The sequence below is a fragment of the Tamandua tetradactyla genome, chromosome 20 (assembly GCF_023851605.1).
Source record: "Tamandua tetradactyla isolate mTamTet1 chromosome 20, mTamTet1.pri, whole genome shotgun sequence".
Taxonomy (NCBI): domain Eukaryota; kingdom Metazoa; phylum Chordata; class Mammalia; order Pilosa; family Myrmecophagidae; genus Tamandua; species Tamandua tetradactyla.
This window is the reverse complement of record NC_135346.1, coordinates 20,230,003-20,249,679: the sequence shown is the minus strand read 5'-3', so window position 1 is coordinate 20,249,679 and position 19,677 is coordinate 20,230,003. Positions and strand designations below refer to the sequence as shown.

General features: G+C 36.9%; 1 protein-coding gene across 2 annotated transcripts in view; it reads left to right on the top strand.

The window, feature by feature from the left end:
* PFDN1 (prefoldin subunit 1) overlaps positions 1-19,677 on the top strand; it is a 109,662-nt gene that overhangs the window by 39,303 nt on the left and 50,682 nt on the right. For both annotated transcript variants that reach the window (XM_077137181.1, XM_077137179.1), the window contains exon 3: positions 16,025-16,109. In XM_077137181.1, the coding sequence (XP_076993296.1) occupies positions 16,025-16,109 (85 nt within the window). The remainder of the gene's footprint in view (positions 1-16,024; positions 16,110-19,677) is intronic.

Here is a 19,677-nt window from a genome sequence, read left to right as displayed (position 1 = left end):
AAATATTTTAACTTCCCTTTGTTTTTGAAGGACAGTTTTGCTAGGTTTTGAATTCTTGGTTGGCAGTTTTTTTCTTTCAGATTCTTAAATATATTATACCTCTGTCTTCTTGCCTTTATGGTTTCTGCTGAGAAATGCACATACAGTCTTATTGAGCTTCCCCTGTATGTGATGGATCACTTTTGTCTTGCTGCTTTCGAAATTCTCTCTTTGTCTTTAATATCTGAGAATCTGATTAGTAAGTGTCATGGAATAGGTCTGTTTGGATCTATTCTGTTTGATGTATACTGTGCTTCTAGGATATGTAATTTCACAAGAAATGGAAAATTTTCAGTGTTTAGTTCCTCCTTTAGTCTTTCTGCCACTTTTCTCTTCTCTTCTCTTTCTGGGACACCCATAACATGTATATTCATGTGCTTCATACTGTCATTCAATTCCCTGAGACCCTGCTTATATATTTCCATTCTTTTCCCATTTTTTCTTTTTTAGATTTCAGATATCCTGCCCTCTAATAATTTCTTCTGCCTCTTCATATCTGCTGTTGTAGATCTCCATTGTTTTTTCATCTCTTCCATTGTGCCTTTCATTCTCATAAGTTCTGTCATTTGTTTCTTCAAACTTTCGAGTTCTTTATGTTCACTTAATGTCTGCTTTATATCCTTCTTATATCACGTCTTTTTTTGCCATATCTTCCCTCAGCTTGTTGATTTGAGTTTTTGATGTGATTTTGCATGTTGGTTTGAACATCCTTAATTAGTTGTTTTAGCTCTTGTATCTCATTTGTCTGTTTTTTTGTTTTTGTTTTGTTTTGTTTTGCATGGGCAGGCACCGGGAATCAAACCTGGGTCTCTGGCATGGCAGGTGAGAAGTCTACCACTGAGCCACCATCTCACCACCCTGCATCTCATTTGAAATGTTCATTTGTTCCTTTGATTGGGCCATGCCTGTGATTTTCTTAGTATGAGTTGTAATTTTTGCTGGCATCTAGACATTTGATTTCCTTAATTAGCTTAATCTAGAGGTCATTTTCACTCTTTTACCTAGGGTTTTCTTGTTGGTTGGCTTTGTTCTTTTATCTGTTCTTTGGCATTCAGTTAAACTTATTCTAGACATCTATCAGAGCTTCAGTTTAACTGATTAGAATTTTTCAACTCTTGTTTCTGTGGTTCTTGTGCTGACTATATGGAACCTTTTTTTGAGGAGGGTCTCCTCAGATATGATTGAACCTATCTCAGACCAGATAGGTCCACATCTCAGGAAGAGGGTAAAATCAGTATCAGGTTTCCCTGAGGGTGGAACCCAGCAGATTTTCAGACTTTCCCATGAAGCCTCTAGACTCTGTGCTTTTCCTGTCCTACCCAGCAGGTGGCGCTTGTCACTCCACAGCTTCCCACCAGCGTAAAGTGAATCAGTGCCTTTAATTCTGAGCAGACTCTCACTGCCAGTGGTGTGGTTGAGTCAGAAGCTGAGGAAGAGGGCAGGCTTAGTTGCTTCTGTTTTCCAGCCCCTGGGGCCTGAATTCCCTCAACTTATGCTGGTGGGACCTGCAGGCAGACAAGCACCACATACTGGGCAGGATAAGAAAAACAGAGTCCAGAGACTTCACAGGGAAGTCCTTCAACCTGCTGCATCTCACCCTCAGGGAAAACCGATGCAGGTGACTCTTTTCTCCTGATAGGAAGCCAGTTTGGTCTGGAAAAATCTGGCTGGGGTCTATAATACTTAAATAGACCGTCCTAAGGGTGGGGGGAGAAAGCCATCATGCAGCAGAGCAAGAAACAAGAAAACAAGAACTGAAAAAATCTGCTCTGTTAAACAAAACCTAAACTAGTGGTCCAGAATAATCTGAACTGAATGTCAAAGAACAGACAGACAACAAAGTCATCCAGCAAGGTAATGAAATGCCTAGACCCCAGCAAAAAATAACAAATCACACTAGGAACATTGAAGATATGGCCCAGTCAAAGGAACAAACCAACAATTCAAATGAGATACAGGAGCTGAAACAATTAATTCAGAATATACGAACAGACATGGAAAACCTCATCAAAAACCAAATCATGAATTGAGGGAGGATATAAAGAAGGCAAAGAATGAACAAAAAGAAGAAATCGAAAGTCTGAAAAAACAAACCACAGAACTTATGGGAATGAAAGGCACAGTAGCAGAGATGAAAAAAAAACAACAACAGTGGAAACTACAATGTTAAATTTCGAGAGGCTAAGAAGATAGGATTAGTGAACTGGAGGATGGAACATCTGAAATCTGACAAGCAAAAGCAAATATAGGGAAAAGAATGGAAAAATATGAGCAGGGACTCAGGGAATTGATGACAACATGAAGTGCACGAATATACGTGTTATGGCTGTCCCAGATGGAGAAGAGAAGGGAAAAGGAGGAGAACAACTAATGGAGGAAATTATCACTGAAAATTTCCCAACTCTTATGAAAGACTTAAAATTACAGATCCAAGCAGTGCCAGCATACCCCAAACAAAACAGATCCAAACAGACATACTCCAAGACACTTACTTTTCTGGTTTGCTAGCTGCTGGAATGCAATATACCAGAAACAGAATGGCTTTAAAAGGGGGAATTTAATGAATTGCTGGTTTACAGTTCTAAGGCCGAGAAAATGTCCCAATTAAAACAAGTCTAAAGAAATGTCCAATCATAGGCATCCAGGGAAAGACACCTTGGTTCAAGAAGGCCGATGATGTTCAGGGTTTCTCTCTCAAGTGAGATGGCACATGGTGAACACAGTCAGGGCTTCTCTCTTGGCTGGAAGGGCACATGGCAAATACGGTGTCATCTGCTAGCTTTGTCTCCTGGCTTTCTGTTTCATGAAGCTCCCCAAGAGGCGTTTTCCTTCTTCATCTCCAAAGGTCGCTGGCTGGCGGACTCTCTGCTTCGTGGTGCTGCAGCATTCTCTGCTCTCTCTGACTCTCTCATTCTCCTCTTTTATGGGACTTCAGAAACTAATCAAGACCCACTCAAATGGGTGGAGACATGTCATCCCCTAATCCAGTTTAACAACCACTCTTGACTAAATCACATCATCCAGGGAGATAATCTCATTACAGTTTAAAACATACAGTATTGAATAGAGATTATTCTACCTTTATGAAATTGGATCTATATTAAAACATGGCTTTGCTTAGGGGGCATACTTCCTTTCAAACCAGCACACTTACTAATCAGAATGACAGATATCAAAGAGAAAGAGAGAATCTTGAAAGCAGCAAGAGAAAAGCACTCCATCACATACAAGGAAAGGCCCAATAAAGCTATGCATAAATTTCTCAGCAAAAATCGAGCAGGTGAGAGAACAGTGGTATGATATATTAAAGATTCTAAAAGAGAAAAACTGTCAACCAAGAATTCTATATCCAGTAAAACTGTCTTTCAAAAATGAGGGGGAAATTTAAATATTTGCACTCAAAAAATCCCTGAGAGTATTTGTGATCAAGAGACCGGCTCTGCAAGAAATACCAAAGGGGAGCATTAGAGACAGATAGGAAAAGACAGGAGAGAGAGGAGTGCAGAACAGTGAAGAAAGGAAGACTATCAGCAAAGGTAAAAAGAAGAAAAATTAGATATGACATATAAAATCCAAAAGGCAAAATGGTAGAAGAAAGTACTACCCGAACAGTAATAACACTAAATGTTAATGGATTAAACTCCCCAATCAAAGGACATAGACTGGCAGAATGGATTAAAAGACAGGACCCATCTATATGCTGTCTACAGGAAACACGTCTTAGACCCAAGGATAAACACAGGTTGATAGTGAAAGGTTGGGAAAAGATGTTTCATGCAAATAACAATTAGAAAAGAGCTGGAGTAGCTATACTAAAATCCAACAAATTAGACTTCAAAACTCAGCAGTTAAAAGAGACAAAGAAGGAAACTATGTATTAATGAAAGGAACAACTCAACAAGAAGACATAGCAATCATAAGTATTTATGCACCGAGCCAGAATGCTCCAAAATATGTGAGGCAAACACTGAAAACAGTGAAAAGAGAAATAGATACATCTACATTAATAGTTGGAGACTTCAATTCCCCACTCTCATCAATGGACAGAACATCTAGACAGAGGATCAATAAAGAAACAGAGAATTTGAATAATACAATAAATGAGCTAGACTTAGCAGACATTTATAGAACATTACACCCCACAACATGATGATACATCTTTTTCTCAAGTGCTCCTGGATCATTCTCAAGGATAGACCATATGCTGGGTCACAAAGCAAGTCTCAATAAATTTAAAAAGATTGAAATCATACAAAACACTTTCTCAGATCATAAAGGAATAATGCTGGAAATCAATAACAGACAGCGGGCCTGGAAATTCACAAATATATGGAGGCTCAACAACACACTCTTAAACAACCAGTGGGTCAAGGAAGAAATCACAAGAAAAATCAGTAAATATCTCTAGGCAAATGAAAATGAAAACACAACATACCAAAACTTATGGGATGCAGCAAAGGCAGTGTGCTAAGAGGGAAATTTATTGCCCTAAATGCCTATATCAAAAAAGAAGAAAGGGCAAAAACACAGGAATTAACTGTCCACTTGGAAGAAGTAGAGAAAGAAGAGCACACTAACCCCAAAGCAAGGAAAAGGAAAGAAAAAACAAAGATTAGAGCAAAAATAAGTGACATTCAGAACATGAAAACAATCTAGAAAATCAACAAAACCAGCACTTGTTTTATTAGGAAATCAGTAAAATTGATGGACCCTTAGCAAGGCTGACAAAAAGAAGAAGACAGAGGATGCAAATAAATAAAATCAGAAATGGAAGAGGAGACATAACCACTGACCCCACAGAAGTAAAGGAGGTAATGAGAGGAAACTATTAACAACATTATGCTAATAAACTAGATAGCGTAGATGAACTGAACAACTTTCTAGAAAGGCATGATCAACCATCATTGACTCGAGAAGAAATAGATAACCTCAACAAACCAATCAGAAGTGAAGAAATTGAATCAGTCATTAAGAAGCTCCCCAGAAGGAAAAATCCAGGACCAGATGGCTTCACATGTGAATTCTACCAAATATTCCAGAAAGAATTAGTACCAATCCTGCTCAAACTCTTCAAAAAAATTGAAGAGGAGGGAAAGCTACCTAACTCATTCTACGAGCCAACATCACCCTCATACCAAAGCCAGACAAAGATATTATAAAGCACGAAAACTGCAGACCAATCTCTCTAATGAATATAGATGCAAAAATCCTCAACAAAATTCTAGGAAATTGAATCCAGCAACACATTAAAAGAATTATACATCACAACCAAGTAGGATTCACCCCAGCTACGCAAGGATGGTTCAACACAAGAAAATCAATTACTGTAATACACCGTATCAACAGATCAAAGCAGGAAAACCACATGATCATCTCGATTGATGCAGAAAAGGCATTTGACGAAATTCAACATCCTTTCTTGTTGAAAACACTTCAAAGTATATGAATAGAAGGGAACTTCCTCTAAATGATAAAAGGAATATATGAAAAACCCAGAGCTAACATCCTCTTCAGTGGGGAAAAACTGAAAACCTTCCCCCTTAGATCAGGAACAAGACAAGGATGTCCACTATCACCACTGTTATTCAACATTGTGTTGAAAGTTCTAGGCAGAGCAATTAGACAAGAAAAAGAAATACAAGGCATTAAAATTGGAAAAGAAGAACTAAAACTGTCACTGTTTGCAGATGATATGATACTATATGTCGAAAATCCATGCAAAACTACTAGAGCTAATGAGTACAGCAAAGTGGCAGGTTACAAGATCAACTCTCAAAAATCTGTAGTGTTTCTATACACTAGCAATGACCAATCTGAGGGGGAAATCAAGAAAAGAATTCCACTTATAATTGCAACCAAAAGAATAAAATATTTAGGAACAAATTTAGCTAAAGAGACAAAAGACCTATGCAAAGAAAACTACAGGAAATTGTTAAAAGAAGTCACAGAAGACATATATAAATGGAAGGGCATACCGTGTTCATGGATTGGAAGACTAAATATAGTTAAGGTGTCAGTTCTACCTAAATTGATTTACAGATTCAATGCAATACCAATTTAAATCCCCAAAACTTACTTTTCAGAAATAGAAAAACCAATAACCAAATTTATCTGGAAGTGCAGGGTGCCCCGAATAGCTTAAAGTATCCTGAGGAAAAAAAAATGAATTTGGAGGTCTCACGCTACCTAACTTTAAGGCGTATTATAGTAATGAAGCTGCAGTGGTCAGGGCAGCATGGTTCTGGCATAAAGATAGATATACTGACCAATGGGATCAAATAGAGTGTTCAGATATAGATCCTCTCATCTGTGGACAATTGATTTTTGATAAGGCAGTCAAGCCAACTCACCTGGGACAGAACAGTCTCTTCAATAAATATTGCCTAGAGAACTGGATATCCATACGCAAAAGAATGAGAAAGGACCCATATCTCACTCCCTATACAAAAATTAACTCAAAATGGATCAAAGACCTAAACATTAGATTGAAGACCATAAACTGTTAGAAGAAAATGGAGGGAAATATAAATCTTATACTAGGAGGAGGTTTCCTAGATCTTTTACCCAAAGCAAGAGCATTGAAGAAATAAATAAATAAATGGGCACACCTCAAAATTAAACACTTCTGTGCATCAAAGAACTTCATCAAGAAAGTAAAAAGACAGCCTACACAATGGGAGACACTATTTGGAAATGATATATCAGATAAAGGTCTAGTATCTAGAATTTATAAAGAGATTGTTCAACTCAACAAGAAAAAGTCACCCAACCCAATTACAAAATGGGCAAAAGACTTGAACAGACACTTTTTTCAGAAGAGAAAATACAGATGGCCAAAATGCACATGAAGCGATGCTCAACTTGCCTGGCTGATAGAGAAATGCAACTCAAAACCACAATGAAATATCATCTCACACCCACCAGAATGGCCATTATCAATAAAACAGAAAATGGCAAGTGCTGGAGAGGATGTGGAGGAAGAGGCACACTTATCCACTGTTGAAGGGAATGTGAAATGGTACAACCGCTGTTAAAGGCAGTTTGGCGGTTCCCCAAAAAGGTAAATATAGAATTGCCACATGACCCTGCAATAGCATTGTTAGCTATCTACTCAGAGGACACGAGGGCAAGGACACAAATGGACATTTGCACACCAATGTTTATAGCAGCATTATTTACAATTGTGAAGAGATGGAAACAGCCAAAATGTCCATTGACAGACGAGTGGCTAAACAAACTGTGATATATACATACAATGGAATATTATGCAGCTGTAAGACAGAGTAAAGTTACGAAGTATACAACAACATGGATGGACCTTAAGGACAGTATGCTGAGTGAGATTAGCCGGAAACAAAAGGACAAATACTGTATGGTCTCACTGATATGAACTGACACATTAGTAAATAAACTTGGAGAACTTCATTGGTAACAGAGATCATCAGGAGATAGATATAGTGTAAGATATTGGATAATTGAAACTGAAGGGATACAGATTGTGCAACAGGACGGATTGTAAAAACTCAGAAATGGATAGCACAATACTACCTAACTGTAATACAATTATATTAAAACCCTGAATGAAGCTGTTCTAGTTTGCTAGCTGCCGGAATGCAACATACCAGAGACAAATAGGCTTTTAATAAAAACGGAATTTATTTCATTAGTTCTTCAGAGGAAAGGCAGCTAACTTTCATCTGAGGTTCTTTCTTATGTGGGAAGACTCAGGGTAATCTCTGCTGGCCCTCTCTCCAGGCCTCTGGGTTCCAACGACTTTCCCTGGGGTGATTTCTTTCGGCATCTCCAAAGGCCTGGGCTGAGCTGCGAGTGCTGAGATGAAGTATGTGGAGCTGCTTGGGCCGTGCTACCTTGCGAGCTCTCATTTAAGCACCAGCCAATTAAGTCAAATGTCATTTGTTGCCGCAGGGCCCCCTCACTGCAGATGTAATTAGCAACAGATGAGGTTTAGATACCATTGGTTCATGTCCCCAGCAATAGAACTAGGTGTCTTCACCTGGCCAAGTTGACAACTGAATCTAACTACCACAGAAGCTGAGGGAGGAGGGCTGGGGGCACAAATGAAATCGGAAGGAAAGATAGATGGTAAAGACTGAGATGGTATAATCTAGGAATGCCTAGAGTGTATAATGATAGTGACTAAATGTACAAATTTAAAAAATATTTTTGCATGAGGAAGAACAAAGGAATCTCATTATTGCAGGGTACTGAAAATAGATGGTAACAAATATTTTAAAATTTTAACTTATGTGTGAAACTAAAGCAAAAGTTTATTTGGTACAAAATTTATATTTTGACTAGTGCACTTCCTAATATAACTTATATAGATAGCTTGGTTGAACACCATAATTACATGGAACCTTGAATAGGGCATGAGATTTTGTTGGTTTGTCCAGAGTGATGCCCCGATAAATTCCAGAGTTTTTTGAACAGTGAATAAAAACGTATTTGCAAAGTCCCCTTCGGGGAATGGTGAGAAAGGGGGAAAATTCAACTTCCCTACGTTGAATTCTTGATATTCTCACAAGCAGTGTGGACAACCAAAGCAATAAGCTGAGCCTCCAATCTTGGGGTTTGTTCATATGAAACAACCCCACAAAGGATAGGTCAAGCCTACTTAAAATTAGGCCTAATAGTCACCCCCAGGAGAACTCTTTTGTTGCTCAGATGTGGCCTCTCTCTCAGCCAACACGACAAGCAAACTCACTGCCCTCCCCCTGTCTATATGGGACGTGACTCCCAGGGGTGTGGACCTTCCTGGCAATGTGGGACAGAAATCGTAGAATGAGCTGGGACTCAGCATCAAGGAATTGAGAAAACCCCTAGAATGAGCTGAGACTCAGCATCGGGGGATTGAGAAAACCTTCTGGATCATGAGGAGTAGAAGTGAAATGAGACAAAGTGGAGTGTCCATGACAGAGAGATTCCGGACAGAGTCGGGAGGTTGTCCCAGAGGTTATTCTTATGCATTAAATAGATATCACCTTGCTCATCAAGATGTGGTGGAGAGGCTGGAGGGAACTGCCTGAAAATGTGGAGCTGTGTTCCAGTGGCCATGTTCCTTGAACATGATTGTGTGATGGTATGGCTTTCACAATGTGACTGTGCGATTATGAGAACCTTGTGTCTGATGCTCCTTTTATCTACCTCATCAACAGACGAGTAAAACATATGAAATAAAAATAAATAATGGGGGAACAAATGTTAAAATAAACTTTGATTGAGATGCTGGTGAGCAGGGTGGGGTAGGGATAAGGGGTAGAGTATAGTATGTATGAATTTTTTTCTGTTGTCTTTTTATTTCTTTTACGGAATTGATGCAAATGTTCTAAGAAACGATCATGATGATGGATATGCAACTATGTGATCATATTGTGAATTACTAATTATATATGTAGAACGGAATGATCATAAGTTAAGAATGTCTGAGTTTGTTATGTTTTTTAAAAAATTTAAAAATTAATAAAAAAAAATTAGACCTGAGAATCACCCCCAAGAGAACCTCTTTTGTTGCTCAGATGTGGTCTCTCTCTCCAGCCAACACAACAGGCAAACTCACCACCTTCACCCTGTCTATGTGGGACATGACTCCCAGAGGTGTGGACCTTCCTGGCAATGTGGGACAGAAATCCTAGAATGAGCTGGGACTCAGCATCAAGGGATTGAGAAAAACCCTAGAATGAGCTGAGACTCAGCATCAAGGGACTGAGAAAACCTTCTTGACCAAATGGGGGATGAGAGAAATGAGACAAAATAAAGTGTGAATGGCTGAGAGATTCCAGAGTCCAGAGGTTATCCTGGAGGTTATTTTTACACATTAAATAGATATCACCTTGTCAGTCAAGATGTAATGGAGAGGCTGGAGGGAACTGCCTGAAAATGTAGAGCTGTGTTCCAGTAGCCATGTTTCTTGAAGATGATTGTATAATGATATAGCTTTCACAATGTGACTGTGTGATTGTGAAAACCTCGTGTCTGATGCTCCTTTTATCTACCTTATCAACAGACGAGTAAAACATATGGAATAAAAATAAATAATGTGGGGAAGAAATGTTAAAATAAATTTAGATTTAGATGCTAGTGATTATTGAAACGGAGGGGCAAGGGATATGGTATGTATTATATATTTTTCCTTTGTCTTTTTATTTCTTTTTCTGAATTGATGCAAATGTTCTAAGAAATGATCATGATCATGAATATGCAACTATGTGATGATATTGTGAATTACTGATTATATATGTAGACGGGAATGATCAAAAGTTAACAATGTGTTTGTTATGTTTTTTAAAAAAATTTAAAAATTAAATAAAGAATAAGATTAAGAACATGCTTTTCCTGGGTGTTCTAGTTTGCTAGCTGCCGGAATGCAACATACCAGAGACAGATTGGCTTTTAATAAAAGGGGATTTATTTTGTTGGTTCTTCAGAGGAAAGGCAGCTAACTTTCCACTGAGGTTCTTTTTTACGTGGAAGGCACAGGATGGTCTCTGCTGGTCTTCTCTCCAGGCCCCTGGGTTCCAACCACTTTCCCCGGGGTGACTTCTTTCTGCAGCTCCAAAGGCCTGGGCTGAGCTGCGAGTGCTCAGATGAGGAACTCCAAGCTGCTTAGCTGTGCTATGTTGCGGTCTCTCATTTAAGCACCAGCCAATTAAGTCAAACGTCACTCATTGCAGCAGACACGCCTCCTAGCCAACTGCAAATGTAATTGGCAACAGATGAGGTTCACGTACCGTTGGCTTATGTCTGCAGCAACAAGATTAGGTATGCTCACCTGGCCAAGTTGACAACTGAATCTAACACACTGGGGTACATAATTCAGTCTGTCATACCAGGTGACCATCATTTGGGAGTTTATCCAAAGACAGCATTGCCCCCTGGATTCTGGATTGTGTTTCAGGGATTATGAACAACACTTTTGAGTCATGCTGTTATGAGAAATTTAAAGTCATGTACCTGCTGCGCAGTGATTTAGGACACAGCCTCTGTTGTTTCTCAAATAATCAAAAGCCAACAGAGGATTAGTTTTTAAGATGGCATAATTACAAATAAATGAAGAAATAAAGACAGCAAGTCAGCATTCTTGGAAATTGACAGTACAAGATCAACATGGCATTGATTTCTAGATCAGACTGAGGCTTTTTACAAGGCAGCAACTCCATTCTAGGGGCATATAATTTATCCTATGAGAATTATTTCTCACTTTATGGTTTATTTTTCCTTTTTGCACCTTCTGACTCCAGATTCCTTTACCTCCTGTTTGCTTTCCATAAGCAATCAGGATCTGTTAAATTCTCTATTTTGAGAAATAGTCCCCAATATTTGTTTATGATATAAGATTTGCAATTACATGATTATGCTACATCCTTTATTTTGAAAATAGTATGTGATAATTTGATGCCTTTTTAACAATAGCCAAGGTGTTTTTCAAAGACTTTTTTCAGAAATCCAGACATTTCTTGGGGCCCTGTCTAACCTCCTTATACCTATCTTCAGTGTTTTTTGAATTGAAGATGAAATCAGATTTTCCATAAGTTTTGTGTTTGAACTTTGACTGTGTAAATTACTTTTTGAGTTTACCAAATACTCACCCCCCCTTTTTAAACTTTTTTTTATTGTATAGTATAATATATATACAAAGCAAAGAAATAAAAAATCAGTAGTTTTCAAAGCACTCTTTAACAAGTAGTTACAGGACTGATCCCAGAATTTGTCATGGTCTACCATACTGTCCTCTCAGATTTTTCCTTCTACCTGCTCCAGAATATAGGAGGCTAGAGGGCTTAAATATTTTTTTCATCATCATAATCAACTTTTTTCCTTCTTTTTAAATGAAAAATAACATATATACAAAAAAGCTATAAATTTCAAGGCATAGCACACTATTAGTTGTAGAACATATTTCAGAGTTTGACATGGGTTACAATTTCACAATTTTAGGTTTTTACTTCTAGCTACTCTAAAATACTGGAGACTAAAAGATATCAATTTAATGATTCAGCATTCATATTCATTTGTTAAATCTTACTTTCTCTGTATAACTCCACCACTACCTTTTATCTTTCCATCCCTCTCTTTAGGGGTGTTTGTGCTATGGTGATTCTAAATTTTTCATAGTGGAAAGGTCTGTCACTAATATGGGGTAGGGAGATGGAACTCTGATGTTCTGGAGAGGCTGAGCTAGGTTTGAGGACTTTTCTGGACCAGGGACCCATCTGCAGGTTGTAGATTTCTGGAAAGTTAGTCTAGTGCATGGAACCCATGTGGAATCTTATATATTGCCCTAGGTGTTGTTTAGGATTGGCTGGAAATTTGAAAGTTTGAAAGTTTTTAAAAACTTTCAAAGTTCAGATGTCCTTTTGGTTTATATTAATTAGGTTGGACAGCTTTGGTGGAACATCTCTGGCCTTTGAAGTTGACACAGAGAGACAGCTACCTCAGGGGTGTGTGAGTGTTCTAGTTTGCAAGCTGCTGGAATATGATATACCAGAAATGGAATGGTGTTTTAAAAGGGGGAATTTATGAAGTTGTAAGTTTACCTGTTCTAAGGCTGTGAAAATGTCCAAATTAAAGCAAGGCTGTAGTAATGTCCAATCTAAGACATCCAGGGAAAAATACCTTGGTTCAAGAAGACTGATGACGTTCAGGGTTTCTCTTAACTGGATAGGGACATGTCACACTTGGTGAACATGGCAACATCTTCTAAGCTTTCTCTGCAGGCTTCTTGTTTCATGTTGCTCCCCCAGGGCCATTTTCCTTCTCTATCTCCAAACATTTCTGGTTGGGTAGACTCTGTATGTTTTTCGAAAATGGTCCCTCTTAAATGGCTCCGGTAAGCAATCCTACCTTGAATGGGTGGAGACATATCTCCATGGAACACATCTAATCAAAAGTTAACACCCACAATTGGGCGGGTCACATTTCCATGGGAACAATCAAAAAGCTCTAACCCAGCAATACTGAATGAGGATTAAAGGACATGGCTTTTCTGGGGTACGCCACAGATTCAAACTGGCAGAGTGGCCATGGATAAACATGTTTTCATTGTTGAGTGTTCTTGTTTTCTAGTAATTTTATTTTCTGCTCAAGGGATTTAGAATCTACTCAGATGCTTTATTTCTAAAGGTCTTATAAGTAATGATCTCTAATCTTAGCTTTGAAGTTTTCTCAGACACTAATAAAGATGATATCTGATGACCTATTATTTGAGAATACTATTCATCAGCCATTAATCAATGTCATTTTAAAAAGTATATTTTATTCTGAAAATTATTTCTGTGGCTAAAGACTTCCTAAGTAAAATCCTGCAAGTAGTGGTGTAACTTGGTGACTCTTGAACCTTGTTTTATAATACCTTTTACATGATATTACTGAGACTTAATATAGTTCAAAACAACTGTACTCCTCAAATAATATCATGAGTTAGTTCTGAAAAATATTCTGTAAACCATAGTCTTAACAGGAATAGTACTTGTCTCGGAACAAATAAGAACATTTTAGACTTGAAAGGGTCTCATAGCAAAAGAACCTAAAATTAATCTTTATTTTACATGAATCTGGACAACGCTTATAGTAAATATATGAATAAAATTTTTTAAAAAGATCAGTTTACTACTGAAAGCGATGATCACCAGTTAAATTATTTGTGCTGCCAACCTTAGGACACATGCTAAATAATTAGTAGAGTGAAAATGAAGTTCAGCAGAATGTATTAATATGTATAGGAGGGTATATTCATGAAAAAGAGGGGTGCCTGGGAAATAGCTAGTCACCCTTTCAATTGATTAAAATTTTTTAATGTAATTTTATTGAAATACATTCACATACCATATAGTCATCCAAATGTGCAGTTGTTCACAGTATCATCATATAGTTGTGCATTCATCATCACAGTAAAGTTTTGAACATTTTTTCAGTACTCAAAAAAAAAAAGAATAAAAATAAAAAGAACATCCCATACCCCTTATGCCCCCTAATTATTTATATTTTGTCTTTATTTTCTTACTCCTCTGTCCATGCACTGGATAAAGGGAATGTCATTCACAAGACCATCATATGGTCAAACCATAAAAGTTAGTTATAGAGACATCTTCAAGAATCAAGACTACTGGATTACAGTTCAACAGTTTCAGATATTTCCTTCTTGCTATTCTAATCCACTAAAAACTAAAATGCTATATCTGTATAATGCATAAGAATAAGTTCCATAATGACCTCTCACCTGTATTTAAAATCTCTCAGCCACTGCAACTTTATTCTGCTTAATTTCTCTTCCCCTTTTTGGTCAAAAAGTCTTTCTCAGTCCCCCGATGCCAGGTCCAAAGTTCAGCCTTGGGAATCATGTCCCACATTGCTAGGGAGATTTACATTCCTGGAAGTCATGCCCCACATAGAGGGACACATCTGAGCAACAAAAGAGGTTCTCTGGGGGGTGACTCTTAGGCATAATTATAAGTAGGCTTAGCTTCTCCTTTGCAAGAATAAGTTTCATAAGAGCAAGCCCCAAGGTAGAGGGCTTGGCCTATTAGATTGGTAGTCCCCAATATCAGTTAAATATTTCCACATTTTCCCTAGTCCTTCAGGGTGACTGCAAATGTTTTTTTATTTTCTGCCCAGATTACTCTGGGATGTATTGGGGCATCACACTAACCTGTGCAAACCAACAAGATCTTACTCCCAATTCAAAGTTTGATGTAATTATAGTGTTTGAATAAACTAGCCATACAAGTTAAATTAGATAATGTGCTTCAGAAAATATAAACTTTGCACCAAATAAACATCTCTTCACTTGGTCTCCCAAAGAAGTTGAAGTTTACAGTCAGTATAATCCTTTACCTTTTAGTCTGCCTTTTGGTCTGTTTTGTCTTGCCTCATTATTTATAGCAAGATACTCTATTGGTAAGAACCCACCTAAGCACAATGTTGTTTTTTGTGACATTGGCACAGTTTGAAACTGCATATTGCTACCTTGATGTGTTTTCTTGTTTGGCTTTTTGTTAAGTGGTGATATCTAGTTCTTTGTTTCTGATCTCTCTAAGTTATGTTCAAAGAAAATAAACAGTCTGCTTAATTAATTTTAATCTTTCTTTGAACTCTCTTATCACCTAATTGAATTATCCTGCAAAAGATTTGAGTAATTGGGGTTTCTCTTTGATTCCAGTTGAAGGACAGTATTTTACTTCATTTACTTGAGGCACTGAAATAGTTTTTCCTTCTTTCCCCACAGCAAGAATTGTGAACATAAAGTCACAAAACGGATTTCAGTGTTAATTTTAAAACTTCCCCCATATTTCCACCCTCATTAGTGGTAAATAATGTGCCTGACTGTAAAATGGAAAAAATTGAAAATTTCCATTTGTGCATTTTGAACTTTTCAGAGGTATTATACACTCTGGAAATAATAATAAAAGATACTCGGGCTTATACAGTGCTTTTTGTGTGAGGAACTCATATAAACACTGATGCATTGATCCTAAAACAGTGCTTGATTGTGGCTTTAAAAGGTCATGAGTTAGTGCCATTAAAAAAAAAAAAAGATTGTGGTGGGGGGAGAAACTCCAATTTACAAATATTGTTAGAAAATATCTAGGTAAAAGTGGAATCAGATAACTAAAAAAAATAAAAATTATGGGGAAGTTTTATTATTTTTATGTGTTAACTTTTCTCTTAGCCTGTGATATTTTTATCCCATTATTATTTTTTTATTTTATCTGTGAATCTGAAGCTTGATTCCCTTCTTAGACAAGAAGGCAGAATCAACTTTAAGCCTTTATCCCCTCTTAGCCAAGAAGGCTTAAATCTGTAGTGGTTTCCTGAGTCTGTCATATTAATATTACAATAAATTTTATTTGTCTTGAATTTGGAGATCATCATGTTAGTTTCTTAGTTTAATGTTTGTGGTATATAGTTACTGTTTTTGATTGCTTTAGTAGACATGTGGCTTAATTTTCAACGTTTGTGTGTTTTGTAGGTTTATTCTTCAGTCCAAGGAGGTGATTCACAACCAGCTGTTAGAGAAACAGAAAATAGCAGAAGAAAAAATTAAAGACCTGGAAGTAAGTTTTGAGTGAATATTGACAGTAGCAGTCAGTTTTTAGGGAAGAAGCTAATAATTCTTGTATGTTTAAGCCATCTTAAATGAATGTCTATTCTTAATACACACCACCAGCAGCAACAGCAGCATATATTTAATGCCACGTGTATATTGGATCACTGGAGAATAGGCAGGCTTAGCAGGGAGGGGTAGGGGAAGGGGCAATGATGATAATTAGAGGGTCTTGGTATGGTGTCCCTTGTACATGTAATTCCTTTAAACTAGATTAGGTTCTAGACAACGATTGAGTAGTAAACTATAATTAAATAAATGTCTGAATGTCTAATTAAATTTCCTCCTGTGAGGAAAAAATACATATATAGTTTTGATAGCTTGGGAAAAGGATGGTGGGTAAGAGTGACTTAGTAAATCTTTGGGGAAATTTTAATTTACTATTACAGTTTCCTTATATATTAAGGTCATTGATGAGATATTCTTCTTAGGCTTTAGTGAAAGGTCCGTTCTGTGTATAGTGAAAGTTAGACTGGACAAAACACTGGTTATTATTTCACAGGGGCAAAGATTTCCAAGATGGGGGGTGGATACAATGACTTCATAGGTCACTTTATCTAATTTCTGTGAGTACTATTTGAGGCAGTGGTTCAGGATCTGACTCAGCTCTCTGCTGAATTGGTGAGGCACCCCTGAAGCCTCCTGGGGATTTCTCAGGGGCACTGACATGGCATGGCCTGGGAGCAGGTCGTATGTAGGTTACTTAAGTCTTTTTTTTTTGGTTTTTGATTTTTAGTATGTTTTAATTAATAAACAAGGTATATGCCTGTAGATATATGTTTTATATTACAGTAAATGATATATAAGCTATACAATTAGAATCAGGCTGTATATACCTCTAAATTTACCTAAATGTTAAATTTTTTCAAATGTTAATTTTTATTTAAATGGCATCATGTGTTAAAACACTTTTTAAAAGACCCCATTTTTGAATATTATTTAAAATTTCATAACATCCCATTTTAGTAAAACTTATAGCAATTATCCTCTTATTTTGAATGTAGGCTTCCAATATTTTTGCTAATCTAAGCCAACACTGAAATGAATAGCTATGTGAAATCTCACATACCTACCTGTGAGTACATTTTATATTTAAAGAAGAGTGTACCTTTTTGATTCATATGTTCACCTTGCTCTCCATCTAAGATTTACCATAATACTTAGGTTTATTTTTATTTGACTGCTAGTCATAATTAAAACATACTTGATTATAGATTTATAGCTGAGAAAGATATATTATAAAAACAAAACAAACAAAAAAGAAAAAAAACTTATATGGTAACCAGGTTATTGTGTCCTATTTATCATTTTTGTCAGCTTCTGTTCTTGAGTCAATTGTATGTCCTCTGGTGCTTTCACTCACATGAAATGAAAGCATCTTTAAAAAAATCACAAAACAAAACCATTTCATGTAGATAACAAAAACTGTCATGCTTTTGCAATGGTAGGTAAATATATATAAAATTGTCCTGAGAAATAAGTGGTAAGAAACAAAGTGATGAGAATATAATTCTCTTTTTATTCAAACAAACAAAAAACAAAATCTGCTTATAACATTCAAAATGATATGAAAGAATATCTATTAAATTATTAACATTGGTTTCCCAAGAAAAGTAGACGGGACATAGGAGTGAAATTATTTTTTCTTCTAATCTTTGTGTTGGATAAATTATGACAAGTATGTGTTAAGCTTTATAATTAAAAAAAAATTGTCAAAGTAATGTTGCCACAGATGATGATTTTAGCATACTACCCAATTCTGGTTGTCTTCAGGACATTTGTGTTCTAAAAATTTCCTGTCGTGGAGTCTCTCCAAATATTAGCAGAGCATTCTGATATCTTTCATGCGATAGAAATAGGTTAGTTGGCCATTGGTACCCATCTGAAATGCTAATTACAGCTACAAAAAATTAGCAGGGATATTTATTATACTCTAGCCTCTACCCTAGGAATTTTTTTCTTTTTACTCTTTTCATTTTACATTATATTATTTATATTATAAAAGCAATATAAACTCATAAAAAAAAGAAAAACAAAAAATCACTAAGAAAAAATTAAAAGAAGATTTATTAAGGTGATTAAACGATGAAAGCATGTCTTTCCTCTTATAATGCATACCTTCAAATGTCACGCCTACAGTTTGGTATGTATCATTTCAGACTTTCCTCTGTGTTTATATAAATGCATTCTTACACACATTTGTACATTTTTTTAAAATAAAAAGGAAATATGCTGTTTTTCATCATTTTCATATCACCTTTTTAGTTAAGGTGTAATGGAGAGGCTGGAGGGAACTGCCTGAAAATGTAGAGCTCTGTTCCAGTAGCCATGTTTCTTAAAAATAAGTGTATAATGATATAACTTTTGCAGTATGACCGTGTGATTGAAAAAAAAAAAGTACAGTTTCGAGAGCAGCGCAGTGGTGGCTCAGATAACAGAATTTTGCTATCTACATGAAGTGGTTTTGTTTTGTGATTTTTTAAAGATGCTTTCATTTCATGTGAGTGAAAGCACCAGAGGACATACAATTGACTCAAGAACAGAAGCTGACAAAAATGATAAATAGGAAATATGCTGTTTTTCATCATTTAACAATTTATCTTTCTACTTACTAATATAAATCTAGTTGTACTCAATTTCCTGTTTTCCCTTTCTCCTACCATTGTAGGCTCCTATTACCTCAGCATTCAATTACTGCACATTCCTAGCTCTATCTTTAGATACTCTCCAATACTGCCCAAACCTGTATTTTTTTTTTGGCATGGGAATCATGCCCAGGTCTCCGGCATGGCAGGTGAGAAATTCTGCCACTGAACCACCATTGCGCTGCTCTCGAACCTGTATTTTTTTTTTTTCAATCACATGGTCATATTGCAAAAGTTATATCATTATACAATTATTTTTAAGAAACATGGCTACTGGAACAGAGCTCTACATTTTCAGGCAGTTCCCTCCAGCCTCTCCATTACACCTTAACTAAAAAGGTGGTATCTATTTAATGTATAAGAATAACCTCCAGGATAACCTGACTCTGGAATCTCTCAGCCATTGACACTTTATTTTGTCTCATTTCTCTCTTCTCCCTTTTGGTTGAGAAGGTTTTCTCAGTCTCTTGATGCTGAGTCCCAGCCCCTTCTAAGATTTCTGTCCCACATTGCCAGGATGGTCCTCACCCTGGGAGTCATGTCCCATGTAGAGAGTGGGAGAGCAGTGAGTTTGCTTGTCAGTTGGTTGAGAGAGAGAGGCCACATCTGAGCAACAAAAGAGGTTCTCTTGGGGGTGACTCTTAGGCCCAATTTTAAGTAGGCTTTAGCCTTTCCTTTGCGGGGTTGTTTCATATGAACAAACCCCAAGATTGGGGGCTCAGCCTGTTGCTTTGGTTGTCCCCACTGCCAAACCTGTATTTTCTGTCAGCATCACTGATACTGACTACACATTCCCTTCTCTTTTGAATCCATGTGGACTTTTCTACTGACACATCTTTATAGTTTGATTACTTTGGCCTCAAATGTATGCAG